This window comes from Lucilia sericata, unplaced genomic scaffold (genome assembly GCF_015586225.1).
Source record: "Lucilia sericata isolate MDLA Ls3-8-SP2 unplaced genomic scaffold, ASM1558622v1 Contig000568F_arrow, whole genome shotgun sequence".
NCBI lineage: Eukaryota > Metazoa > Arthropoda > Insecta > Diptera > Calliphoridae > Lucilia > Lucilia sericata.
The window spans coordinates 83,494-111,155 of NW_023994576.1; the positions used below are offsets into that span (position 1 = coordinate 83,494).

The following is a 27,662-nucleotide window of genomic DNA, read 5'->3' on the forward strand; positions in this document are numbered from 1 at the left end:
GGTTTTAGAATATGGTCGAAAAAATTAAAAAATCTTCACGAACTAGCGAAATAAACAGTTTTTTTGCTCTCCTGAAAACTTGTATTATTTTACTTAGAGTTAGAGACTATTGAATATAGTCCCTCGATGTGTATTTTTTAACAAAGTTAAAAAATGCGGAATCAAACTTTTGGTTGATATAATGTTGTCTTGTCTATATTACTAATACGTGCTCAATAAAGTTTTGTTCAAATCGGTGACTATGAGAAAAAAATTTAAATTTAAAATGGAATTCTTAATATACCCTTCTCAACTTTGTGGACTTCTTTAATCATTTTAATGTTCTTGTAGACTAACTCACTACTGTTGGCAACCCCAAATAAGCAACTTCTATGTTCTTTGTACTAAAATTATAACTGTCGTTTTTATATTGTCTTATATACATACTTTTATATTGTCATACATACATAGTTTGCCGCTATTACATTTTGTTATGTTTATTGTACATTGTTAAGTCGTCTAGTAAACATCACACAGTCATATACGCGGTAACTATTTTAAATTGATTTGTTATTTGTTTTATTATTAATTATTGTTTTTAAATAAAGGTTAACTTTGGGTTAGAATTAAACTCCATTGTTTCACTCAACCACCTGACAACCATAACAATTGGCGACGAGGATTTTAAACATAAAAAAAAATTGCAACGACATTGCAATATAAAAAAAAAAACACGATCGTTTATTTTTTTGTTGTGAGTGAAATTAATAAACACAATGACTTCTTTGGAACAAGTGGTTGGACAACTCCTAGCGCGTCAACAAGAGGCTATGGAAAAACAACACCAACTAATGGAAAGACTGATTATTGCTACACAAGGATCAACGGCAAGTAATGTAAGTGGGTCAACAACACCTTCTGCAAGTGTAACTGCCCCAGAAGCCTTGATGGACATTTTATCGAAAAATATACGTGAGTTTACCTACGAACCTGAAGAAAACCAGATTTTCGGCACTTGGTACGAGCGCTATGAAGATGTTTTCCAGGTTGATGCAGATCAACTTGATGATGCTGCAAAAGTGAGGTTATTGTTGAGAAAGGTTAGTAATGGCGTTTTTAACAAATACAAAGACTATTTACTTCCAAAACAACCTCGTGACGTCACATTCCAACAAACAGTGGACATCTTGAAAAAACTTTTTGGAAGGAAAGAGAGTCTATTCAGTACTCGTGTAAAATGTATAACAAATGTAAAAAAAGAAGACGAAGACATAATCAGTTACGCAGCCAAAGTAAATCGCCATTGTGAAAATTTTTTAATAAATAAATGCACTGCGGATAATTTTAAATGCCTTATATTTGTAAATGGATTGTCATCGCATAAGGATCAAGAATATAAAGCGAGACTTTTGACTCTACTAGAGTCTGAAACGGAGCAAAATCAATTGAATTTGGATAATTTAGTCGCTGAAGTGGAACGTATCAACAGTCTTAAACGCGATGTTTCAACAAATGAAAATCCAAATGTCAACTCAGTTCATAGTTCCAAGCAACGTACACCACAGAATGCTAATAAAGACCTAAAGCCAAGGCGACCGTGCTGGCAATGTGGAAATATGCATTTTGTCCGTGATTGTGGTTATACAACACACAAATGCTCACAGTGTGGTAAAGTTGGACATAAGGAAGGATTTTGCTCATGCTTTCCAGATAAAAAGCCAAATATAAGCAAAAATAATCAGCAACATCAAAATAAAAGTAATTTCAAGAAAACGCGTAAAACAATAAAAAGCGTATATGCAACCACAGCAGCATGTAAAAATAGACGATACATTTCACTACAAATTAACAATGTAAATCTCTCTCTTCAACATGATACTGGTTCGGATGTCACGATCATCTCAAATAAGAACTGGGTTAAAATTGGTAAACCAACTTTAGAAATTTCTCAGCACAAGCCAAGAGATGCTTCTACAAATGAAATTAACATAATAGGTCAGTTTCAGTGTACAGTGGTTATCAATAATCAAAACCAAACATGCAACATTTTGGTATCATCACTTCCTGATTTAAATCTTTTCGGTTCTGACTTAATGGAACAATTTAAATTGTGGAACCAACCCATTGATTCTTATACATCGTGTAAACAACTTCAAGTTAACAACACACTCACAGAATCTGAATTGCGTAAAACATACCCAGAAGTTTTTAGGAATGAAATTGGACACTGCACTCATTTTAAAGTTCACCTACAACTTAAACCACAAGCTGTTCCTGTTTTTCGTCCTAAAAGGCAAGTAGCGTATGCAGCAAAAGATCAACTAGACAGTGAAATTCAAAAACTTGAACGTGAAGGTATCATTTCACCAATAAACCCATTGTGGTGGTGAAAAAGGCTTCTGGTAATCTACGTATTTGTGGGGATTACTCCACTGGACTAAATGATCAGCTAGAACCTCACACGTTTCCACTACCTCTTCCAGATGAAATTTTTATAAATTTTAACAACTGTTCAATATTTTCAATAATTGATTTAAATAATGCCTACATGCAAATAGAAGTCGACGATGACACGAAAAAACTACTAGTTATTAACACTCATCGTGGCTTGTACACTTTTAATCGGCTTGCCCCAGGTGTGAGATCGGCTCCTGGTGCTTTTCAACAGTGTATGGAATCAATTATTTCTGGTATTAAAGGCGTTTTTCCTTATCTGGACGATGTTATTGTAGCCACACCAACACGCGAAGAAAATATAGCAGCTGTAAAACAGGTATTTGAACGTTTAAAAAAATACAACATTACAGTGAATTTTGAAAAATGCAAATTTTTTAAAACTTCGTGTACATACCTTGGTTACCATTTTGACAAAAAAGGCGTTTATCCAGATAAAAATAAAATTAAAAAAATTTTACAATTTTCGCCTCCCAAGAATATTAGTGAATTGCGGTCTTTTCTAGGAGCAATTAACTACTACGGTAAATTTCTACATGAAATGAGAAAGCTTAGAGATCCTTTGGATAATTTACTCAAGAAAAACACAGCATGGAATTGGTCATCATCATGTCAACGCAGTTTTGAGCGGTTTAAACAGCTTCTGTCATCTGATTTGTTGCTTACTCACTTTGATCCAAAGCTTCCTATCAAAGTAGCAGCTGACGCCTCAAACGTTGGACTGGGTGCATATATCTGTCATGTTTTTCCTGATGGCAGCGAAAAAGCAATTTATCATGCGTCAAGGTCTCTCACTCCAGCTGAGAAAAATTACTCTCAAATTGAAAAGGAAGGATTGGCGCTGGTTTTCGCTGTAATTAAATTCCATAAATATTTATTTGGTAGAAAATTTATTCTTCAAACGGATCACAAGCCCCTGCTTTCAATTTTTGGAAATAAAAAAGGAATTCCGGCACATTCTGCAAACCGTCTCCAGCGATGGGCTCTTACACTCATGTCATACGATTTTACTTTGCAATACATTTCAACTCATGAATTCGGAGCAGCTGATATTTTATCTCGTCTTATTTCCAATGTACCAAAACCAAACGAAGACACTATCATCGCTTGTATTCAATTGGAAGATGACATCAAAAAGGTAATTAACGATATCACAAATGCCTTGCCGGTATCATTCAACATGATTTGTGCTGCAACTAAAAAGGATTCAAATCTCCAAGATCTTATAAAATTCTTACAAACTGGTAAGTGGCCAAATGAAAAATCTTCTGATATTCAGTGTTATTTTTCGAGAAAACAAGATTTAAGTATTGTTGATGATTGTGTTATGTACGGGGAGCGTATTATAATACCCAGCTGTTTTAGAAAACGCATTCTAAAAGAATTACACAAAGGTCATCATGGTATCGAGAGGACAAAGGCACTGGCTCGCAGCTATGTTTATTGGCCCCATATGGATGATGAAATTAAAAGGTATGTACAGAATTGTGCCAAATGCTCTTCAGTAGCAAAATCGTTACCAAAAACTTCACTTTATTCATGGCCATTAACAAAACAACCTATGGAAAGAGTTCATATAGATATAGCCGGTCCTGTTGATAATTTTTATTATTTCGTAATAGTAGATTCATTTTCGAAGTGGCCACAAATTTATCAAATTAAATCGATTTCTTCAAATTCAATTATAAATTGTATGCGCGATTTCACTTCATTGTTTGGAAACCCTGAATTAATAGTGAGTGATAATGGAACTCAGTTCTCCAGCAGCATGTTTTCCAAGTTTTGTCAAGAAAATGGCATTTTACACAAATTTACAGCTCCATACCACCCTCAATCAAATGGTCAGGCAGAAAGGTTCGTTGACACTTTAAAGCGCGCTTTGAAAAAACTCGAAGGAACGGGCACTTCTAGTGAAAATCTACAAACATTTTTAAAATGTTATCGTTCTTCACCAAATCCTAGCTCTGGTGGCAAATCGCCTTCTGAATTGTTCGTGGGGAGAAAAATAAGGATTAATCTTGATCTACTTAAAAAACCAACAGAATCCCAATTACAACGAAACGAGAAAATGGAAGAACAATATAACAAACGTAATGGTGCTAAAGAGCGGATATACAATATTGGTCAGAAAGTTTACGCAAAATTATACAAATTAAATAAATCTGAATGGTTCCCAGGTATTATCAAACGAAAACTCGGAAATGTCAATTACGAAGTCGAAATCGAAAACATTCCTGAATTTCGTGCAGTTAGGTCTCATACAAACCAACTAAGACCTCGTTATTCTGAATCTGAGAACATAGCAGCTAATGATGTTTTATTTGATTATTTCAATTTAACAGCTCAACAGACTCCTCCTAGAGATCAAAATATGAGAGACAATGAGATTGAATATGTACCACTCACTGATGGACAGACTACATCTACAGATGAATTGCAACCTGTTCAAGATCCACTTCTAGTTACTTCACCATCTGGTTCAACAAACGTGAATAGTCAACCGACAACTTTAGAAAAGTTAACGTCAACATTAGAAGAAGGTGCATCGACTAGTAATTCAACAACAGATCCTGTAATTCAAACAGATGAAGCTTCCCCAGCTCTTCGAAGGTCCAATCGTAGGAAGCGTCCTCCTGTATGGACTCCAGATTATAATCTTCTTAAAAGAAAGAGAGATGTTGGCAACCCCAAATAAGCAACTTCTATGTTCTTTGTACTAAAATTATAACTGTCGTTTTTATATTGTCTTATATACATACTTTTATATTGTCATACATACATAGTTTGCCGCTATTACATTTTGTTATGTTTATTGTACATTGTTAAGTCGTCTAGTAAACATCACACAGTCATATACGCGGTAACTATTTTAAATTGATTTGTTATTTATTTTATTATTAATTATTGTTTTTAAATAAAGGTTAACTTTGGGTTAGAATTAAACTCCATTGTTTCACTCAACCACCTGACAACCATAACAACTACATTTTGAAAAAGAGATATTTGCCCCAGTAACTTTCTACTCTCAAAAATTTAATAATTATTTCTGAATAAAACTTTCAAAACTGAACAGGAATGATAAATACATATTTAAGTAATCAATAAATCTTTATTTTTCAATCATTCATACAATGATTTAAAAAACTTCTCAATTTTCCTGTTTTACTTCATGTTTCTCGATATGAATGATATTTTAATAATTATAGAGCCATATTAATAAAAACAATTTTATAAATCTGTAAATGTCTTTGGCTATTTATCATGCCACAATCAAATACATTTTTTGTTTGCACTAATTTATATATGTATGTGTATATATTTTTAATTAAATGTAATTTTAGTTATTCATATATATAAAGCAATTTTAACGTGTATTTTTATGTTTTCTCTCTTTTTTAAAACATTACTTTTTTCATACCTTAAACTGTAGTTTTTCTCTTTAAAATGGTAATATTAGGATAAAGAAAAAAATTATATATATAAATGATAATATTGAAAATACGACGATCACAAATAAAAAGTCAAAAAATAATTGTTTAGTACTACTACTCAATAAAGAAGGAAATTTGTGTTTACACTTCAAACATTGTTAAACACTTTTTAATCATCGTCAGTTAATTCCAAGAATTGAGTACAAACGTCTCGGCTACATTCACCTTTGCTATTGAAAAGGAATTTATAATAATGGCCATCAGCACATATTGCTAAATACAGGAGATGTGAGTAAAACAAGAAAAATAATATGTTACAAAACTTTGTTTTCTTTTATATAGAAAGCAATACTTACCTATAACAGAGTTAGGATCTGAACCAAATGCACAAATGCAAGGTGGTTCCTTGGGTATGGAGAATTTAACAAAACTCCATTGACTGGAAAAATATTTTGGTACTATTGGTAGTGAGGATTCTTTGGATTTATTATCATCCAAATTGAATACGTGTATAGTACCGTGATCCGAAGAAACTACCAGCATGGTAGATGTATGATTGAAATTTATACAATATATAGTTGCTTGATTGCTGCCACGTCGGAGTTCGTTGACCTTTTTACCCGTCTCGGTATCAAAGATTCGAATTAAGGTACCTTTTTCGCTGGCTGTTGCCAATCGTGTACCTTGTAGATTGAATGCAATACAACAAATATTGGCTTCATGTGCTACCACCTCAAGGGGGGCACGTTCTGTGTTGCCTAAATCAACGATCTATAAAAAAAGTAAATCCGTTAATATTCCGAAATTGTATTTATACTATATAAAACAGATATTGAAATTTGTTAAAATTTAATAATTTTAAATTTTATTTTTAATGAGCATTTTTCAATTTTCATACAAATTCATAATTATAACAAATTTTTTGTTGAAATATTTAAATTTTAATGAAAATTTAAAAAATTTTGACTTAATTTTTTTTCAAAATTCAAAAATACATAAAAAAATAAATAAATTGAAAAATATTGTATTTTTTAAGAAGTTTTTGTAATATGTAAAATATCTCGATTTCGTTTTACGTTATCGTTATACTCCAACAAAATATTATAGTATGGGCGTTTAGTGAAGCAAGACGCTAACGACGATGCAAGTTTAATAACCGAATGAATCATTTTGTTTGAAACAACCAACATCTTCAAGCTTTTTTACAAATTTATATAAACAATTATTAAAATACACATTCTTACCTGTACATGACCAGTACGTCGTGCTGGGAATGCCAATAAACTTTTATTGCTATGAGGACACAAAACACATAGACCATGAGGATTAGCATTGGTTTCAAAAACATGCAATTGTCGCGGTTGTTGTGTAAAGGTGAATACCTTTATGAAGCCAGCAAAAACAACAACAATTCGGTCTCGTCTTAGACGCACTGCTTTAACGGGTTGATTAAAATCCAAGGAGATGGCTGGAGCTTTTTTCAAATCATCCCATATGATAAGCTTGTTAGGAGGATACAAGGGTCGTATACCGCCACCAACAACGGCCAAATAATTGCAGCGAAATAACATTTCCACATAACTTAAGCCACCCTCGGGATAATATTGACGTTCTTTTTCCTTTAAAGGATCACTGTTGAAAACACGAAAACCCGAATCTGTGGCACAGGCAAAGCAACCTTAAAAACGTAAGGAGAACAATGACAATATAAAATTAAAAATATTTGTTTAATAATTTTTAACAAACCTTGATCTTGATTAAAGCCCACATACAGCAAACCATTGCCGTACGGATTGTGGTCCACCAAATTCATGGTGTTTTTTTTTTCTTAGTTTTTTATCTTCACTTTTTTAATTTGTTTCTCTTTTTTGACGTGACTATTCTATTTTCGTGATAAGTTTTGTATTTTGTTTATCGATTATGAGGTCAAATCTACAAATTAAGTTAAATTAATTATATTCCACTTGTTTACTATAAAAACTACATCATAAATAATAAGCTTACACTATTTGTTAAGTGTTTTTGTAATTTTCTGCGTTTTTTGCAATTAATTTTTGTTGAGAATAACACTTTTATTATTCAGTTCAGATGAAAAATGTATATTTACTTTTTTCTTTTCTTTATTTTGTATTTTCTTTTGTTATGTTATGTTACAGAGTTGCCTCAGGCAATGTTATTTTTGACATAATTTCGGAAATGTCACAATAGCATCATTAAGTTGCCAGATGCAAGAATATTTTCTGATAATTCCAAAAATCGTCGGCCCACGGCGGTCGTGCCGCTATATTAATATCTACTCATATAAACTTTTGTTTCAGAAACTACGTATTAATTGCATTGATCTGTTTTTATACGATTGAGAAGAATAAGTGCCGGTTCACACAGGTAAACTTTTTTTGGAAAACTTTTGATTTTTTGTGTGAGAGAAATGGTTGATATTTCTGAAAATCTTTTTTTTTTAAATTTTAAGCAGGAAGCAAAAAACACAATAATCTAATATGTCAACGGTTGTGTTTAAACTCATTGTGTTTTCAAAAACACGTTAAAACATGACTATGTAAACATAGTACCTATAAGAAAATAGTAATATTTAAAATTTTTAATATTTTAAGGAAATAGTAATTTTTGAATTTGCTTGATAAATTATTACTGTTTTCAATGTTTATTTTATTTTTTTCTAAAATTGTTTATTTTACATATTGCAAAGACAGCTGTTCATTGTTTATATTTTTTACTAAAAAGCATAGAAAAATAAATAGAACTGAAACTGAGAATAAGAAATATTACTCTCTCACATGTACAGGTTCTGTGTGAATTTAATACAATTGTATGAGTATTTTTATTTTTGTTTACATAAAATAACAAAAATATGAAAGTACAAAATGTATCCGAATACATCATACCCTACCACATTGCGAGTAAGTAGCAATAAGTTATTTAGTATTTTTTAATGTAGAAGTTATATTCAAGAGATTGATGTTTGCTTAATTAATGAATGTACTGCTCATTATAACAATATATAGTCAAAATTTCGTATATATAAAGTCGAATTTTATAAATACCCTATTCTTGTATAGCATGTACCGCTTACAAAAAAGTTCAATAGGCTAATATATGGACGGATTACATCATTACATTGACGCAGGTGTTACAAACTTTAAGACATAAACAAAATGCCGTTCCCATTAGTGTGGTGTAGGGTGTATTTTGACTGCATTTGGGCTGCTTAGAAATTAACAATAATCGTTCATATCAAGCGTTAATTTTAGCATTAGCACAATTCCTTTGGCAAAATAGCCCCTGTTGCTGCAATAAACACTGCTAAAAGTTATGTTTTTCCCATAAAATTATTGAAAACATTTTCAGAAAAAAAAACAAATTTTTCAATCGTTTTTATTTTTTTAATATTATTTTCAATTGTCAATATTGACTCAACCCAGCAAACACAAAGAGTTTATTTAAAATTAAGAATAATTTTTAATGAAGATCATTCTTACATTGGTCAACTGATATTGAATAAAAATGGCTAATTCAAACCATTATTTCATGAAATATCGAAATATAATATCAAACAAAAATATAAAAACTTTTTAAACGAAAGAGTTTGTGTTTGTTGGGTTACATATTTTTCAACTAATACATTCTCAAGAGTTAGGTTTTTGACAGCAGACTTAGGTTTTGTCATACTCAGTTTCAGTTCTATGTATACCTTTTCTATGCTAAAAAGTTCACAACACAATCAAACTTTAAGAGCGGGTTTTTGAGATGGCAATCAAATACCAATTAATAAACAGATTAGTTAATCTAAAAATAAATTTAATCTTATGTTAATTCCCTTTGATGTTTTTGAGTACAAGATTCAACTTCGCAGTGTTGCCATGCAAAACAACAGAAAACGTCAGTGTTTGTTATCAAAACCATGCATATTTTATAAAAAAGAGGACAATTGTAAATTTAATATGAAAGTTAATGAAAACTTAAATTTAAAACAAAAAAATGTATTTTGAAGTGTCCATAATTTATACTAATCAATAAATAGAACATTTTAATGTTTATATTTATAAAAATTGTATTATTTTTTTTGCATCACCTGTTTACACTTTAACATTTCGTGCTTCAGTTTAAACTACCTCCATTGGGCGCTTAAACTTGCAAACAAAATTAACTAATTGAGTACTCAAAAACATCTTTCGAGGATTAATTTTAATTTAATTGCTAATCTTTCACCCAAAGATTTGCCCTAACTGCATTAAATCCATTACTGAAAAACACAATAATCGGTTAACAGCAAATTTAAGCAAAATTTAACTGAGTAGTAAGAAACCCGACCTTAGCCAGATAAATTCAAACAGATTGCGAAAATGAGTGACGAAGAAAATATTGTTGTTGCAACAGCTATTAGCGGGGAAGATGAAACATTAGGAAACAACAAATCTATCACCAACAACACTCCAAATGATGCCGCAAACACAAGAGATAACAATGATGAAAGACCCTCATGCAAATTTGGAAGACAATGCTTCAGGTAAGTAGTCAAAAGAAATTCCTAAAGAAAATATCACAAAATTTAGTTTTTAGACAAAATCCAAGGCATCGTTTAGATATGGCACATCCAGGAGATGTAGATTATACAGTACCGGATATGCCGGAACCCATAGACGGTGCCTCTAAATGCAAATATGGTCGACAATGTTATAGACTTAATCCAGAACATTTTAAAAACTTTCAACACCCTCGCAATAGTGAGTAATAAAAAATTATTGTGAAATTAAAGTCTGAAAAAATAATTTATTTTATAGTTAATATACAAGAAAACTACCGAAAATACGTTCTACAACGTCAAGGAAATAGGAGGAATAGTGATAGTAGTTTTGATTATAATTTCAGTGATGATGATGGAACCCAGGATCCATTTGGAGGAGATTCTGGATCAGATTATAAGCCAAGTGACGATGAAGATTAAAACTATTTATTTTTATTATTCCATTGTTTGATTTGTAAAAAGAAAGTGTTAACATGTAGTATTTTAATAAAAACCTTCATCTATGTCATCTCCAGGTTTATTATCAAATACTGCTCCCCATTTGGCAGCTTCACCACCGCGTACTTTAACATTGTAGCAAACGTTTTCAGATTTTAAAACACTCTGACGCATGGTATATATTTTACGTGATAGCTCACGACATCTATGGACATTTAAACTTATATAGCTGTAAAAAAAAAATTGAAATTATAATGGGCTACATATTTTAATTGTAACGTTTCTTACCCTGTATAAAACTGTTGCAATACTTTGCATGTTGATAGGCAAGTATCCGTTTCACCACTACCCAAAGAATTAATGCAGCGACGCATTAACTCACCAGTAAGATCAGATAACCCCAGTATGTATTCAGTGGGATCGACGAAAAACGAATAACCTTTTTGAGCATTTTCAGCATTATCCGCCTCTTCATTTTCTTGGGATTGTTGTAAATCCGTGTAGTGCATCTGCTTTTGCAAATCTATCCAATCTGAAACTGATTTCTCCACATTATTCAAGTTTGAATGGGTTTCGTCAGCATATTTCATGTACTCCATAAATGTATATGCTTCTATGAATTCCTGCAGACCTGGAGAGTAAGCGCCACGATAATGGTAGGGATCTTGATCCTTTAATTCCTTGGCAACTGCTTTAAAATTATTTTCAATTAGTTTTTCAAGACGTTGTTGAGCCTCATCCAATACTTTTTCCTTATTTCCTTTACGGCTATCAATTGAATGTAAAGAAAATATAATACGCTTTGATTCAATAGTAATATCACGACTGAGCTTAACTATGCGCTCATAACGATCATGTTTATCGTCCAGTTCAGAAGCGTAGGTCCTGAATGCTTTTAACACTGGATTGTTTTCATCAATTGTAGGCTTTTCCTTGGGTTTTTGTGGTTTTCGGTTTTGGCGAAATCCTGAATGATTAGGCATTTTGAGTTAAGAATGATTGTTATCGACTGCTTTTGGAATTCTCGATATTCATGCGAATGTTTTGTTTACATTCGTATATAAAAAAACTACAAGAAAATATCAGTGCCGGTTCGGCTTAAAATAGTTTTTCTAGCCGCCAATCAATTATTTATGCTCCCGCAGACGAAAGCTTTTGCTTTTTATGCTGTATGGCCACACGTCAAAATTTTGATCAGAACTTGTGTATGCTTCTTTTGCTTCAATGATTACTGGTATATAATACTAACACATAATTTTGATCAAAATTTTGACGTGTGTCCATACAGCTTTAGAAATTTTAATATTTTTTTCTTGACCGCCACCAAAATTTTTATTTTCCGTCGATGAAGTTAATTTTTGTCAGCACACTTCTCAGATTTCGTTAAGAAGTGCTACCAGATGATAATATTGGAAAAAACGCATAAATAATTTGTAACCAAACCAAATACATAACAACAGTTTATAACAAAATATAAGCCATGCTTTAAGTCAGATAACTTTAATTAGCATAACAAAATTTGAAATGAAAGTAGAACTGATTTTATTTTTCGAAACTTTTGTTTTACTTTGATCAAAATTTTTGACGTGTGGCCATACAGCTGATGACTGGCAAAAATGTTACTACTATGTGGCAACTCTAAACTTATCAAAACAAAATACAGCTGACATCATAAAAAATGCCAAGTGGCCAAAAGAATAATTTGTTTTTAATTGTAGTTCATTTTTATTAGAAAATTAATGAAATTTTCTTTGTAGAAGAAAATGCTGGAACATAATCTCAACAACTCCTTGGAGGCAAAAGGGGAGAAATTGTGTTTCGACAAGAATGAATTTCTTAAGGTAAAATTAAAACAATTGAAAATGACAACGTAAACTGCTTCATGTTACAATTTTGTAGGCCAATTTTTCTGTGGATGAATTCTTGCACAAAAATCGTAATGTTTCCAGCCTGGAGCTTTTAAGAGACAATTTGGGACTCTATCTCAAAAGCTTGAGGGCTTCTATGATCGATCTTATTAATGAAGACTATGCTGACTTTGTTAGCCTCTCAGCAAATCTGGTGGGTCTGCATCAATCGATTGATACTATACAAAATCCCTTGGAAAGATTTCGAGATGAAATAGCTGGTATTCAGAATATGATTGATGAGAATATAAATGAAATTAACGCTAAGTTGGAAACCAAACGTCAGTTAAGAGAATTGAAACGTAATTTACAAAGTTTAAAAAAAGTCTATGAGAGTAGCCAAAAATTAGAAGATTTGCTGGCAAATCAATTGAGTGGAAATCAAATAAAATCTGTTGACTTGGAAAGAGCCGCCTTAGAGCTGGTGCAATTGAAATTTAATGAAAAGTTTTGCTTGGAATATTTAAATGGGGAACAATTGAACAACATTCGCAAGTTGGAAAGTTCTGTTCATCAAAAACTACGTTTACTTTTTAATGAGTCCTTAAAGTCCGCTAGTTCTACTTCTACTGAGCCCTTAGAACGCTGTCTACGCATTTATATAACACTTGATGCTTGTTCAGTAGCCGAAACGGCTTTCAAAGAAGATGTGGTGGCTCCCTTTATGACAGATATTATTAGTGAACATAGTTTGCAACAAACGCCACAAGGCTTGGCTGGTATATATAGTAAAGTTTTGAATTTTATTTCGCTACATATGACTGATTTGTTGCGTTTAACTCAGTACACGGATAAATTGAGAGGATTTAATTTTTTGATCTATAGTTTTTGGTCTGATGTTGAAATGCGTTTGGAAACTCATATGTCTTCGATATTTGCACCTGGAAATTCTGAAGTATTTTATGCAAAATACAAATGTACCCGAGATTTTCTTAATAAAATTGAGGAAATTCTGGTGGCTGAAGAAACTATCAATGCCTTCCGGCAACATAAGCAGACAAAAAGTTTTCAAGCCAGATGGAATTTACCGGTATATTTTCAGATATGTTTTCAGGTAATTAGAATTTAGTTGTTTTTTTTTTAATGAGAAATTCAATACATAAAATTAACTTAACAGGAAATCGCTGGACAATTTGAATCCGTTTTGGAGCCTATACTTTCTGAAGATAGTTTAAACAATTCCCCAGAACATTACGAACTTAAACCTTTTACACGAGCCCAACAGGCCATTACACGTTGTTGGTCCGAAGGTGTTTATTTGCCTGAGGTTTTCCCGAAATTCTATAAGTTACACATACAAATTATTTTACGATTATCACATTGGATTAATGACGCCTTAAATGTTATCAACTCTAAGAATGGTTTAAACACTATGCAGAACAAGAAAACGAACTTACTAGTGGCGTTACATTCGGATATACATAAATTAATTGCGATTTTGCCACAACAACAGGAATTGGTTATAAAAAGTTTAAGTGTCTCTTCTGCAGTCCAGCAAAAAGTGCAACAAATGTTAATGGTTAAAGACTCGATAGCAAAATCCTTCGATGATTTAAACGACGATTTAAGCAAACATTTAAATGCCATACAACAAGCACTAATAGATAGCTTGATATTGGGATGTGGTCCTGAAAATGTCAAACAGGTCAATGACTTGCCACGTTTATATCGTAAAACTAATCGTGATGTACCCACCCGCTGTTCGGCTTATGTGGAACAAATGTTAAAGCCTTTGAAATCATTTAGCGAGGAGTATGAAGAAAAGTTAACAAAAGAGGTTGTTAAGAAAGTGTTGGCCAGTGTTTTAAATAAAATAACTAAAGAGTAAGTATATTAGCGATATTAAAATGATATACATACGTATTCTTATTAACATTTTTTATAACATTGTATTGAAGTTATCTATTGGCGGTCAATGAAGTTTTAACTTCTGTGCAAAAAACAGAGGAATCCTTAAGACGTTTGAGAAACCTTAAGGGAGGTGGAGGTTCTTCTACGGCTTTGGTAAATCAATCTGGTTCATCAACCGCCATGTCTGATGATGATAAAATACGCTTACAACTGCGAGTTGATGTCTCATCATGGACTAATGAATTATCGAAACTTGACTTTATGCCCAGCGATGTAGAAAAATTACTTGAATTGAATTCTACAGTTGAAGAAAGTATTAAAGGCAAATAAATTAGTTTATAAGAGTAGTGTTATGTTTTTTTGATTTGCAATATGTATTTTTTATTATAATATATGCCCAATAACGACTACATCTTATTATAACAATGCACACTTTAAAATCCTATTGTTTTTTGAAAATGGGGATGGAATTTACTTAACTGGCTGTCTATGTAAAGTTTGTATTCAATTTTGTTATATAGTTTAATAAAATCGGTTCTAACCACAATACAAATGTTCTCTTGTTTGTAGATCATATATACATACATATATTGTATTGATTTTAAATTTTGCTCTTTTGTCATCTTTATTTGTTTTTGAAATTATCACCAAGTTAGCTAAATAAATTTAGTCTAAACCAATTAATAACGACACAGTTTTTAGAGTTAATTAAAACTACATGTATTTATTTCATTATTATTTAAATTATACTTTTGTTTTATTAAGGCACATTATGAAAATAAAAAAAAAAAATAAGACGATTTGTAGATACATAATTTTAAAAAAATTTAGCACTTGTTTTTACTTAAATATACATATTTGTAAACTAATTAATAACGTGATGAAAAAGACCACAATGTTGGCGAAAATAAATGTTTAGCACATTTTGCAACATTTAATACAATTTCGTTTAAAAGGTATTGTTTAAATTATGTAAATGCATAATATCCTGGTACTCAGATTTCTTTTTTAAGGTTAATTTTGTATGTAGATATTCAGAGGGTAAATTTATTTGGTCCTGCGGAAAGAGAATGTTAAAAGAATAAAAATAATAGAAATAATTTAGTAATTTCTTAAGACAAAGTACAAAAACATATAAAACTAAATATTGATTGAATAAAAGCCAATTAAAAATGATGATAAGCAAAACTAAAAAACAATTCGAATGTTTATAACAAATAATAGTAAACCTATTTAAAGGTTTATAAAAGCATATCAATACAAATATAAAATATTAAGCATTACTTGGTAACTTGCAAGTTTGCCACAAAACATATAGAAATTAAACAAAAAAAATCGAAAAAAACAAGCAATAATCTGCTAGAAAACTTAAAAGCAAAACTTTAATTTACAATTTCAATTCTTCGGTATCGGGCAATTTGGCAAAGAACGATTGTACACGTTCTTCAGTTACGGCTTCTAAAGTCTTGGGATTCCATTGGGGCTTTTGATCTTTGTCAATGAGTAGAGCGCGTACACCTTCTTTGAAGTCACTGTTCTCCAAATGACGCACCACAATACGGTATTCCATATTAAGACATTGTGGCAAAGATAATTTAGCTCCCAATTCCAATTGACGGAATGTCACCTTCAATGAGGTGGGCGACATTTTAAGTAGGACCTAAAAATATTTAAAAAAATATATACATGAATAAATGTATAAAATATGTTGGTTAACAAATGGTGGTTATTCATTTTTAAATGAATTACATGGTGTGACAAAAATACAAAAAGTGAATAGTCATAACATCATATTTAGAATTTTCGGTATACCCCGAAAATTGAACTTAAAATTTGTAACCCTATTTTATGGTTTATTAAAAACTTTATAAAAACTCAAGATAATATCCCAATATTTTAAATGAAAGGAGTTTAAAAATTATTTTTTAAGGCTTAATCATAATATAACAACAACAAGGTAGAAAAGTGTTAGGATATAAAGTGTGGAATCCTGCTTTTTATTTGGATTTTAATTTGGATATTTTCAAGTTTTTCTTTTTTTTGTTTGTCTTAACAAGGCAGATAATTGACAACTCTACCTACTGATTCTACCTGGTAAAAGTTGTATCATGGGCTAAATAAAAAGTATAAAACACTTACTAATTTCTATTTATTTACTGCTGCCAGTTATCTAAAAGTAAATTTATTTTAAATAAAATAAATAAAATTTGAAGTAGCAACAATTTGTATATGTACATTAAGAAATGATAAGCTCAGTTGATTTAGATAATGAGAAGAAAATATAACAGATTTTCGTTAGATGTTGTTTGTTTAATCATCATTTTTAATAAGTATTTTAAAGAATCATAAAATATTTTATGATAAAATGCTGTATTTTGTTTATATTTTATTATTTTTGCTTTTATAATGTTGATATCAGTAGAAAATTCCAATATATATTTTTTTTAAATTAAAGCAAATTTAAAATAGAACCAAACAATAAAAACCTAAGAAAAAATGGGATAATAATATAGAACTAACATACAAAAACAATTTGCAAGCTTTGTATGGATTGTATTATTAAAAACTTCTGTAGAACGTAAACACATTTATGTTGTTTGTGTATTTGAAAAACATCACCTTACTGCTGATAGTTTATAAACAACAAAAAAATTTAGCATACGTACATATTTAAATAATAATTTAATCAATGGAAAATTATGTATCTCACTTTAGTGGCTATAAATAAATAAACGGCAACTTACGGTTACAGTCAAACCCCCCATGAAATTTATGCATGTATGTGTGTATGTTCATGTTTAAAATTTTAAATAACTTACCTCCTTAGTTTTTGTTGCCCATTCACTGCCATCACGCTTGAGATTTTCAATAATTTCTTCTACACTTTCACCGGCAAAACATTTATTGATTTGATCTAAATGTGGTTCCAAGGCAAAAGGTTTTGGTGAAGGATTATTAAATTTGTTTAAAATTTCTGGCACTTCATCAGCGTCGGGACAATTGAGTAAAGCTGTTTCCAAATCGGCTATTTTCGAACTTTCGCAGTAATGGGTAGCAATACCTGCTTTAAAAACATCTTCGCCCTTTAGACGAACACCGGTAAGACCCAAGTAGAGACCTAATTTACCCTGTAAACGTGGCAAGAAATATGAGCCACCGACATCGGGAAACAGGCCAATAGCTGTCTCGGGCATGGCAAATAATGTACGTTCGGTGGCCACACGATATTTGCCATGAACAGACAAACCAACACCACCACCCATGGTAATGCCATCGATAAGTGCAATATAGGGTATGGTGTAGTTGCCAATTAAGGCATTTGTGGTGTATTCTTCACGGAAGAAACTCTTTGACTCTTCACTGGGGCCAGACTCGACCACAGCACGTACATCACCGCCAGCACAGAAAGCCTTCTCGCCGGTACCCTTAATAATCATCAAAGACTTGGTGGTTTCGCATTTCTTTAAGTGTTTATAGATTTTGCGCACCATATCCAAATTGATGGCATTCAATGCCTTAGGACGATTCAAAATAATCATTCCTGCAATGTGAAATATTAGCCAGTAAAAAATCTTTTCATTAATATTTAAATAATATAATATACTCACCTTTATCCGAGGATTCTGTAGCCAAAACTGAAGCCGACATTTTTCTTATGGCTTGCGCACTAACAGGACTATTGTTTGCCAACAAAGGCAAGGTGCGATGTCCAAAAGCGTAAATAATACGTTGAATGGTCTGTAGATTAAAGAAGAAACATTGTCATTCAATTGACAGAATAGTTCTGTAATATTAATACGCAAATAATTTAACATAACCACACCTATTTGTTTTTAACAATTATTGTGGGTACACATAATTTAACTAAATTTCATGAATTATATTTTCTATTTCCTTGTATTTTTTCAAAAAATCTTGGATTTTGGTCACTTACCATATTGCACGTCTGATTCCAATATTTCTCTCCAAGTTCAACGAGGTTGCGCAATCGAAATTCTCGGGAGAACTGATACCCAAAAATTTTGCAAATATTTTGCCAAGGCAAATTCACATAAGGTGGTATTATTCCATCAGCTGATTATTTTTTTCTTCACTTGACTGGTATGCACTGATGTCAGAGTATGTTATTGTTTACATTTTTATATATAAAAATATACGTTAACACAAAAAAAACTTCGCATTCGCGTGTGGACTTTCAAAGAGTTTAGACGTATTATTGTGGATTGTCTAGTGTGTCGTTTGTTTCACTCTTACTCGTGCATTTTAATCTGTATTTTTCTGTTTGTGTCTTGTACCGTTATAACTGTTTAATATTAAATTGGTGCGTCAGTATACATACTGAAGAGGAAAGTGGAAAATAAAAAGAACAAAACCACGTTGTGGTTTCTTTAATTTTGATCTTATACAATCATCTTTTTTTGGGATACATTTATATTGATCAGTGGTTTCCTACCTGACATTGCCGGGTGGGAAGAGGATGGCATTGGCCGGGGGCTTTAGCCCGCCGGAGGTGGACGATGGGCAGGAGAAGAGGAGGAAGATTCAGGATTCTCAAGGATCTGGTGAGAGCGTTTTGGATGTGGACATGGCAGCTGAAGGTAAGTCGGATTCAGCCTTAAATACAGTACGGACGAAGAATAATAAAGATAATTTATCGGACGGAAATACAAATAGGGAAAAACCTACTCTTGAATCGACGTATCGTTATGACAGAGGGCACAAAGGCCCATGCATAGTGTATGTAGACTCCTATGACGATAAAGGTATGAGGAAATATCTAAGCGCCATAACTGTGAGCAAGTTGGTAATGGACCTCAGAATAGAACATATAGAAGAAGTCTCGAAAATAGGTTACGGTCGCTGCAAAATATTATTTAAAAATTTTTCTGCTGCTAACAACTTCATGGATGATTCAAGAATTAAAGAGAAGGGTTTAAGTCCGAAAATATTAGCGCACTTTGTTTCGAAAGCGGGTATAGTATATGATATACCCGTGGACATTTCTGAGGAGGAATTCATGAGGGAAATTTCTTCTCCCATTGAGGTACTGAAAATTTTAAGGATCACACGTAGACAGAAAAACTCAGATGGCGAGGTAATTTTTACACCTACAAAAAATGTTAAAATTATTTTCAAGGGGAACGAAATCCCTAGGGAAATAAATTATGGTTACACCAAATTGAAAGTGAAATACTACATTCCTTTTGGACAATGCTACAGATGCTATAGATTTAACCATTTCGCGCAACATTGTAAGCAAACCTTTGAGCTTTGCAAGAAGTGTTTTAACCAACATGAGGAGGAGATAAATTGCCTTGATATGTGCTGTGTGAACTGCAAAGACAAACATCCGCCGACATACAGGGACTGCCCAGCTCGGACTAAGGCTTATGCTATTAAAAAGCTAATGACCATAGAAAACCTTACTATTAAGGAGGCCAGATCTCGTTTCTCCAATGTATTTTCTAACCGTTTTGAGATCCTAGAGGACGTAAACGATTTTCCACCTTTGAGACCATCCGGAAACGATGGAAATAACCGCAATAGACACCATGAGGCCGTTAGGGATATTCATAGGGTTCTTCCCTACTCGAAAGCAGTCAAGATCAACGCAAATAAAACTAGAGAAGAAGCCAATGCGCGTAACACTATGAGAATTCATCAGGAAATAATTAATCAACATGCAGTTAACCTTGAATATAATCGCCAAGGCTTCAGTGATAACACTAAACGTACATTTAACAATGAGAAAAATAACAAAACCGTTCAAAACGAATTAGATCTGCCCGATCACTCGGATAATCATAGCAAAGCTATAAACATTTTGACCAAAGTGTCTCAAGACACTTCGAATATTATTACAGATTGGACAAGTGGCAAACTTGATCCAGATCATATAAGAAAGATCCTCCTTAACATGAGAGAAAATTTGAATAAGGGAATGAATTATATTGACGCTGATAGGATTAATAAATCCATCATAAAAGATAAATTTTAAAATCAATTTTTACAAAATGAAACTATTACAATTTAATATCCAAAGTTTGAAAAAGAAGGGTAACAAAGAATTATTGGAATTATTCATGAATAATTTCCAGATCGATATTGCTATTTTATACGAAACTTGGCTACAGGATAACTCCTGTACCAGTCTTGCTGAATTTAATTTTATTGGTAAACATAGAACTGACGGTTTTGGTGGAGTAGGTTTTTATATAAGAAGACACATTAAATATACCATTAACCCAATCAACACAAATGCTGACACTTTAGCTATTACTACCCTAAACCTAAGGAGAAATATAACGATTATAGTCAACTACAGCCCGCCTAGCATGTCCTTAGAGGTTTTTGCACAGGAAATGAGGAAAATCTTTCTCTTCGCTCGCAACAACAGAAACTTAACTTTTATCTGCGGGGACTTCAACGCTAAAGCTCTCCTTTGGAACCCTGTTCAAGAGGATCATAAGGGCAAAGTTTTGGAAGACATTATGTTCAATACCAACTTTCATTGCATTAATAATGGCTCGACAACTTACTTTACGGAAAATGTCCAACCTTCGGCGCTGGATGTTTCCTTTTGTAATCAATTGGACTCGGATATCGTATGGAAGGTACACAATACAAAATTAACAGGTAGTAATCACCTACCTATTGTAATTGATATTTTAAATTTACCGATCTTGTTGAAAAACAACACCATTCTAGATAAATCCAGATTTTACTTGGAATTGAACAAATTACAAATCAATGGTAATATTGACGATTTTCAGAAGGATATTGAGAAAATTCGAAGACTTTGCACTATAAATGTCTCAGAAAAAAACAAGTTTAAACCCAAAAAATGGTGGGATTCGATGGCCAATAAACTTTTTGCTACCAGAAACTTGATGAGAACAAGATTTTATAAGAATAAATCTCTCGCAGATTTTACAAGATTTAAAGAGGCTGGTACTAATCTTGATAATTACATTTCGGTGAAGAAAAAGGAAGCCTTCGCTATGTTATTAGAGGAATTATCACATCCTACCTCTATTAAAGATATGTGGAAGAAGCTCGCACACTTAAAAAAATACCAATTACCAAAGAATAGTAATAACTCCTGGACTTGTGAACAAAGGAAGGATTTTTTGAATTTGATCGCAGGACCCGCCTCTACCCCGATTCAGGTTCCTATTAATTTCAACATTTCTTCAAACAACGTACCTATTTTATCTCTTGATGTTTTTACTAATTATATTAATTCCAGAAAGGTGACGATGGTATATCATACAGAATGCTCATTAATTTAAATCCAATTGAAAGGGAAAAATTATTTAACATGATAAACGCTTTATGGAGGAATGGTACGATTCCCGAAAAATGGAGAAGAATAATTATTTGTCCTATTCCTAAGAAAAACAGGGACACTTCACAAATCCAAAATTACAGACCAATTTGTCTTTTGTCAATTATTTTCAAATGTCTCGAAGCCATGATCAAACCTCACATTGAAGACCATATTGAGACAAAAGGTATTATTCCTGACAGATCCTATGCTTTTAGAAAGAAAAGATCAACTGCTCAATGTATTAATGATGTCATTAACACAGTTTACAAAGCTAAAAATGAGGGCTTTCATGTGGTGGGTGCTTGTCTCGATATAGACAAAGCGTACGACAACACGAATTTCATAATCCTTTGTGATATGTTATCGAATCTTGGTTTCAATGAACACATTGTCAACTTCCTAAGATCCTTTCTGGGAAATAGAACGCTTGTTCTTGGCGATCAGGAGGTTAGTACTAACAAGGGACTTGCCCAAGGTAGCGCAATTTCTCCAATTCTTTTTAATATCTTCACAATAAAATTACATTCGATAGTGGATACATCTTCATTTCTTTTCCAATTCGCAGATGATTTTTTCGTTGTGTGTATCGACAAGAACTTTGATAAGGCCAGATGTCTATTGCTGGATAAACTTATGGAGCTTTCTAATATTTGTCTGAGTTTGGAACTATCCTTTAATTTCGAGAAAACTAAGGCTATCCATTTTAACAACAGACCTAGAACTCTAAATCTTTCTGTTGGACCGATTTTAATTCCGGAAGTTAATTCAATCAAATATCTGGGGAGAACAATAGCTTGCAATAACTCATCCATGAGTCATATAAGGACAACTTTTGGTAGCATAAATAGAACTTGCAACTTCTACCGTATCCTGAACCATCGCAATAAAGGAGTCTCTCCTCTTCGCGCTCTACAGATTTATCGCGCTTTCATAAGACCTCGCATCGAATATGCAGTATCCTCCTTCGCAAACCTGAGTAAAACAGCTTTAAACTTTATAACTACCCAAGTGAACGTTTTTCTTAGACAAGGCCTGGGATTATTAAGGTCGTCTCCAACTCATATCCTTTACCACATGGCTGCGGAGCTACCCCCAAAATATAGATTTGTGATTGTCACTGCAAGGGAAATCCTGAAATCGTTAATACACAAACTGCCTATCTCTACATACATTGATAGTCTTCTCGGTGTCAATACGGGCATAGCTGAAATCTATAGACAATATGACTTTATCTTCAAGGATATAGGCAATCTCAGTGAAGTAGTGGGAAATTGTGCACATATATCTTTCCAACTCGACTTCTTCAAGGGTATGTATAGGAAGAAAGCTGAAGCCAACATGGATATCGTTAACAGCCTATTTTTGGAAAAATTTAATGACATGGTAAATAATAACTATGAGATATTCTTTACTGATGGTTCCGTATCTGATAACTTTACCGGTTTTGCAGCCTATCATGAAAACTCTGACACAGTCGAATCAGGCTATACTCGTAGAATTCTGTCATCCATGACTTCGGAATTGTTGGCGATCGATACGGCAGTTGATATTGGAATTAGTAAGGAGCTAAAGAGTTTGGCAATTTTTACTGACTCTAAAAGTGGTATTTATGCACTTAGGAACCGGGACCTTGATAATTACATTGTGGGAAGAATATTGAACAAGATGTCAGACAACTTCGAGAGGATCGCCTCTATCTACATCCCCGGGCACGGGGGGATTAAGGGAAACGGGATCGTTGATTTGGCGGCTAAGAATGCACACAAAAATGGTCTTCCTATACATATTCCATGGACTCTCAAGGATGCGATTTTGGTAATAGAATCCATGTTAAAGGGTGAATGGAGCACAGAATACTGCCGTTTGAAGATTTCCAAGGGCGTTGATTACGGTAAGTTTTTCCCTAGGACCTCTGACAATTTTTGGACAGTGGACTATAACATTGACCCAACTTACTTTAAGGCTTCCGACTTAAGAATGGCTAATAGAATTTTATGCGGGCATACTTACTGCGGTCAGACATTGAGTAGAATGGGTGTCTCTGTTTCCGATATTTGTACAATCTGCAATTGCACCGAGGATTCATCTCACATCATTTTCAAATGCAGTAAATATGGGAATCAACGTGGCATTTTTCCTTCAATTAGTAGACATAACAATCTTCTTGAATTTATCGAATGCGAGGGGATGGATAAAATATCTCACATTATTGAATTTCTAAAATCCATTGACATAGTACTTTAATGTGGATAGTTATGGAACTTACATATATATAAACTTATATATACAAAGTATATATCTTGTTTTATATGTATATTGAATTATTCACACCGATTTAATGGAATCGGATCACTTCATTACTCATCAATCTACTTGGATACATGAGCTAGTTTTTTCTAGCTAAAATTGGTGATGGCGTTGTATAATCTTTATTACAGGCCAAATAATTCTTAGTTGTTGAACTAAGTAACTTAAAAAGCAAACAAACAAACAAACAAAAAAAACTTCGGTAGTATTTTGAATAATTTATGTAAAAAATCTGAAAATGCCAAGTATTTTGTAAACAAATATTTTTCTTATAAAAATAATGAATAATTGGTACGCATGTACCAACTTTATTTAACAATAATATTTTTTTCTATTAAATGGTAACAAATGAAACAACATTGTTTTATATTTTATATTTACACTTAGTAGATAACGCGATTAACTAAACAATTTCTGTTCCGGAATACTTTATATAAAAAAAAAAACATATGAGGTATTTTCCCGACCGGTGGCAGATGTCTTCTATGTTATGGTAAAATTTTGAGATCTATTAAATTTAAATAAATTGATTTATATGTACACTGTGTAGATAACGTGATTAATTAACAAAATTTTGTTCTAGAACGCTTTTTATTACAAAACCCGTATGCGGTAATTACCCGTCCGGCGGCAGCTGACTACAACGTACAAATCTTAAAAATAACTCATCCGGGATAGATAATTCTTTTATTCGGAATATAATTTTTCCATAAATTTTTAAATTTTTATGTTTATTTTAAAAAATAATATTAATTTTACATAATTTTAGAGTCACAAACTTAAGTTTTTCAAATCAATCTGCCGGAGTAGAATTTTTCATTTGGAACAAACATTATTCCATTCACAAATTTTAATATTTTTATGTGTATCTGAAAAACTATTAGAGCTAGAAAATTCAAATTTTACAAGAAAAAATTTTACATTCATGTGAACATTTAAAGAAAAATTGGCGGACTTTCAATGCAACCAAAGTATATTAATAAAGTAGCGACATTTCCTGTTGTACAACAACATCTACAACAACCACATGTATTTTGTTTTTGGAATAATTTAAGATTGTGTCCCTGAACAACAATGTGTACAAAACATAAATAATAAACATTACTCTTAAGTTAAAAGTATTAACGATTTAATTATATTATTATATATTATACAATTTATTACACTTTTAAACTACTTTAAAACCACTTTTAATTCACTTTTTCAACTTTTCACAAATTTTAACAAATAGCAAAACAATGTTAACAATTTTCAAAACAAACTTTGACAACTTGCTACATTTATCTAGTTTAAAAAAAATAGTCAGCTGTTCAAGTGATGCTACTTTATTAATTTACTTTGAATGCAACCTTGGCATTTCCCATATGAATTAAATACAAAATTTCTGGGAAACTATAATATTATTATATTTTTTCATAGCTTACATTAAAATCTAAATTAACGTTTGGAAAAAATAATTTGCGTGGCATCCCCAATATCTAAAAAATGTATATCTGGAAAGCTATCATAGTTAGAATTTTCAAAATCGTAAAGTGTTTTTTATTTACATTGCTTTTAGGGTAGCAAAGCACACTGGGTATAGCTAGTTTTTTATAAAATATAAAAATTTCACAAAATATTTTCATTAAATGAATTCGACGTTATTATTGTTTTTGACATCAGTGCGTACCAAATGCAAAAACAAATTACAATGAAAATTTTGATGTTGCCGAACTGCCACCACCTTATCTGAATTCGCCTTGTATTTTGCTTTGTCTTATTTGCCAGGCTGCCAGATATTTCAAAAATTGTCCGGTTTTTAAACCCCAAATTCCAGAAAGCCGTAAGATTAATCGAGTTTTATAAATATTTTGATAAATTTTTTATTTCTGAAAATTTGGTTATTAATTAGAATCTAATTATTAAATCATTAGACAATCTAACCATAAAATACGATATGAATAAAAAATTAATTAATTCGAAGCTGAATATGATCTAGAATTCCTTATATTGTGGTTATTAATTAATGCTATCTTTTTTAGGCTAATTACTTAGTGAAACTGAATGTTATTATTTTTTAAAAAGATTTAACTAAATATGTGCGATAACACAGTAATTTAGGTTGTCAAAATATACGAAGATTTTAAAATATATTTACAAAAATATTTTTTTTAGATTTCCAAATTATTATCCATCCTTTTATAATTCCTTAGTGTCTGGCATCTCAGCCTTCATAAAGATGGTATAATTGTGCGATTGTCAGATATTCTAGAGATTTTTTTGATAAATAAACCTTTTTAGATGTAATAAGTAAGCGATAAATAATTTACACATATTTTTTGTAAAAGAAAAGCTTTTCGAAATAAAAAATTGTGTGAAAATAAAAATTCAGTGAACAAAAAGAAAATCTTCAAAATCACCTGAAATTTTGCTGTCAATTTTCAAGATTATTGAAAAATGTTCATCCTAAATATATGTCCTATATGTTCTTTGTACTCAGTTGTAATTTGTACAATCACAATTTCCTTTGTAGTTTTGAAAAATTATTTATTCACTTCAATCTGTTCAATTCTTGAATTTTAACTTATGTATTTCAGAACGATAAGCAATTCTGTCATTTCAGCTCCTATTTCCGTTTTACCTCTACTCTACACTTCCTTTCCTAATGTACTTTTATTACATCAAGTTTGCTTCCCTCATTAAAAACAATACTACTTGACATTTTAAAGTGACCACGATATTTGAATGTAACTTTTCTGTTACATTTCATACCATCTCTGTTTTAGCAATTCACTTTATTTTAACATCTCTGTCTGCATTTAAATTGTCAATAAAATGTCAAATTGTTCGCGGTTTTATTAGTTAGCTAAGCTTAAGTTATATTTAATGAAAATTAATAAAGTGTTAAATTGAATGCAAAAAGTTTAATAAATATAGTTTAAAGCATGATAAAAATATGATATTTTTATCATGGTTTAAAGTGTATTGGTTATAAATAATACATTGGTGTTGCAATTATACGTCTGCTAGAATGATTTGTGTTATTTTTCTTAAATACAGTCGATAACTGCAATAAGTAGTCCTATTAATGTTGTATGCAAAAATATAAAAATAATAATGAAAATAAAATTTCCAAATTAAAATGTAAATAAAAGAACAAATGGCCTGTTTAATAAATGTGTTGTAAATGTTAAAAAAATAAATAAGTGTTAGTTCAAAATTTCATGTCTATCATTACGGAAATTAATCTAACTGAAAGCTGTTAAGTGACCAGGTAAGAAAAGTCATTAAGTTTGTCCCTACTATATAGCTAAATATGTATTTTGCATATTGTACCAATTGACCCCTGAAAACCTTTTGACTTGATTTCACAACATTCATCTTTCCATTTCATCAAATTATAATATTCGATGAAGCAAGGAATGACAACTTTTAAATTAGCT

At 31.7% G+C, this 27,662-nt stretch overlaps 8 protein-coding genes and 1 long non-coding RNA gene across 14 annotated transcripts in view; 6 read left to right on the forward strand and 3 right to left on the reverse strand.

Annotated features, from left to right (window-relative positions):
• Window positions 1-351: 351 nt before the first annotated feature.
• On the forward strand, window positions 352-10,223 carry LOC119606270 (uncharacterized protein K02A2.6-like). Of its 3 annotated transcripts, none has more exons than XR_005231638.1 (3): window positions 352-527; window positions 588-5,293; window positions 10,098-10,223. XR_005231638.1 is itself a non-coding variant. In XM_037959711.1 (2 exons), the coding sequence occupies exon 2, from the start codon at window positions 2,528-2,530 to the stop codon at window positions 5,126-5,128; it is 2,601 nt and encodes an 866-aa protein (XP_037815639.1). In that variant the 5' UTR covers window positions 352-527; window positions 588-2,527; the 3' UTR covers window positions 5,129-5,311. The 3 variants fall into 3 exon arrangements, 1 of the variants encoding a protein (XP_037815639.1); XR_005231637.1 differs by lacking the exon at window positions 10,098-10,223 and adding an exon at window positions 5,354-5,402; XM_037959711.1 differs by lacking the exon at window positions 10,098-10,223 and having other exon boundaries at window positions 588-5,311.
• LOC119606278 (uncharacterized protein K02A2.6-like) lies at window positions 756-2,369 on the forward strand. Its single transcript, XM_037959722.1, has one exon. The coding sequence runs from the start codon at window positions 756-758 to the stop codon at window positions 2,367-2,369; it is 1,614 nt and encodes a 537-aa protein (XP_037815650.1).
• Window positions 5,523-8,027, reverse strand: LOC119606275 (WD repeat domain phosphoinositide-interacting protein 3). Of its 2 annotated transcripts, XM_037959718.1 has the most exons (5): window positions 7,869-8,027; window positions 7,611-7,796; window positions 7,109-7,542; window positions 6,221-6,635; window positions 5,523-6,137 (listed from the first exon to the last, which is right to left on the reverse strand). In XM_037959718.1, the coding sequence occupies exons 2-5, from the start codon at window positions 7,675-7,677 to the stop codon at window positions 6,034-6,036; spliced, it is 1,020 nt and encodes a 339-aa protein (XP_037815646.1). In that variant the 5' UTR covers window positions 7,678-7,796; window positions 7,869-8,027; the 3' UTR covers window positions 5,523-6,033. The 2 variants fall into 2 exon arrangements, with proteins under 2 accessions (XP_037815646.1, XP_037815647.1); XM_037959719.1 differs by having other exon boundaries at window positions 7,611-7,983.
• On the forward strand, window positions 10,104-10,915 carry LOC119606277 (aprataxin and PNK-like factor). Its single transcript, XM_037959721.1, has 3 exons — window positions 10,104-10,389; window positions 10,443-10,606; window positions 10,664-10,915. The coding sequence occupies exons 1-3, from the start codon at window positions 10,226-10,228 to the stop codon at window positions 10,825-10,827; spliced, it is 492 nt and encodes a 163-aa protein (XP_037815649.1). The 5' UTR covers window positions 10,104-10,225; the 3' UTR covers window positions 10,828-10,915.
• On the reverse strand, window positions 10,633-11,979 carry LOC119606276 (translin-associated protein X). Its single transcript, XM_037959720.1, has 2 exons — window positions 11,134-11,979; window positions 10,633-11,074 (listed from the first exon to the last, which is right to left on the reverse strand). The coding sequence occupies exons 1-2, from the start codon at window positions 11,826-11,828 to the stop codon at window positions 10,891-10,893; spliced, it is 879 nt and encodes a 292-aa protein (XP_037815648.1). The 5' UTR covers window positions 11,829-11,979; the 3' UTR covers window positions 10,633-10,890.
• A 523-nt stretch (window positions 11,980-12,502) lies between these two features.
• LOC119606271 (conserved oligomeric Golgi complex subunit 2) lies at window positions 12,503-15,156 on the forward strand. The gene is made up of 4 exons (XM_037959712.1): window positions 12,503-12,686; window positions 12,745-13,806; window positions 13,870-14,576; window positions 14,651-15,156. The coding sequence occupies exons 1-4, from the start codon at window positions 12,609-12,611 to the stop codon at window positions 14,931-14,933; spliced, it is 2,130 nt and encodes a 709-aa protein (XP_037815640.1). The 5' UTR covers window positions 12,503-12,608; the 3' UTR covers window positions 14,934-15,156.
• A 451-nt stretch (window positions 15,157-15,607) lies between these two features.
• On the reverse strand, window positions 15,608-18,692 carry LOC119606274 (3-hydroxyisobutyryl-CoA hydrolase, mitochondrial). Of its 2 annotated transcripts, XM_037959715.1 has the most exons (5): window positions 18,538-18,692; window positions 18,212-18,341; window positions 17,423-18,144; window positions 15,995-16,263; window positions 15,615-15,660 (listed from the first exon to the last, which is right to left on the reverse strand). In XM_037959715.1, exons 1-5 carry the CDS (start codon window positions 18,538-18,540, stop codon window positions 15,651-15,653), a joined length of 1,134 nt encoding a protein of 377 aa, XP_037815643.1. In that variant the 5' UTR covers window positions 18,541-18,692; the 3' UTR covers window positions 15,615-15,650. The 2 variants fall into 2 exon arrangements, with proteins under 2 accessions (XP_037815644.1, XP_037815643.1); XM_037959716.1 differs by having other exon boundaries at window positions 15,608-16,263.
• An 11-nt stretch (window positions 18,693-18,703) lies between these two features.
• Window positions 18,704-24,411, forward strand: LOC119606272. Of its 2 annotated transcripts, none has more exons than XM_037959713.1 (2): window positions 18,704-19,201; window positions 22,499-24,411. In XM_037959713.1, the coding sequence occupies exons 1-2, from the start codon at window positions 19,081-19,083 to the stop codon at window positions 24,175-24,177; spliced, it is 1,800 nt and encodes a 599-aa protein (XP_037815641.1). In that variant the 5' UTR covers window positions 18,704-19,080; the 3' UTR covers window positions 24,178-24,411. The 2 variants fall into 2 exon arrangements, with proteins under 2 accessions (XP_037815641.1, XP_037815642.1); XM_037959714.1 differs by lacking the exon at window positions 18,704-19,201 and adding an exon at window positions 22,096-22,380 and having other exon boundaries at window positions 22,499-24,209.
• Window positions 24,412-27,073: 2,662 nt separating this feature from the next.
• Window positions 27,074-27,662, forward strand: part of LOC119606296 — a 28,166-nt gene continuing 27,577 nt past the window's right edge. Inside the window, exons 1-2 of the long non-coding RNA XR_005231639.1 lie at window positions 27,074-27,141; window positions 27,280-27,493. This is a non-coding gene — a long non-coding RNA (uncharacterized LOC119606296). The remainder of the gene's footprint in view (window positions 27,142-27,279; window positions 27,494-27,662) is intronic.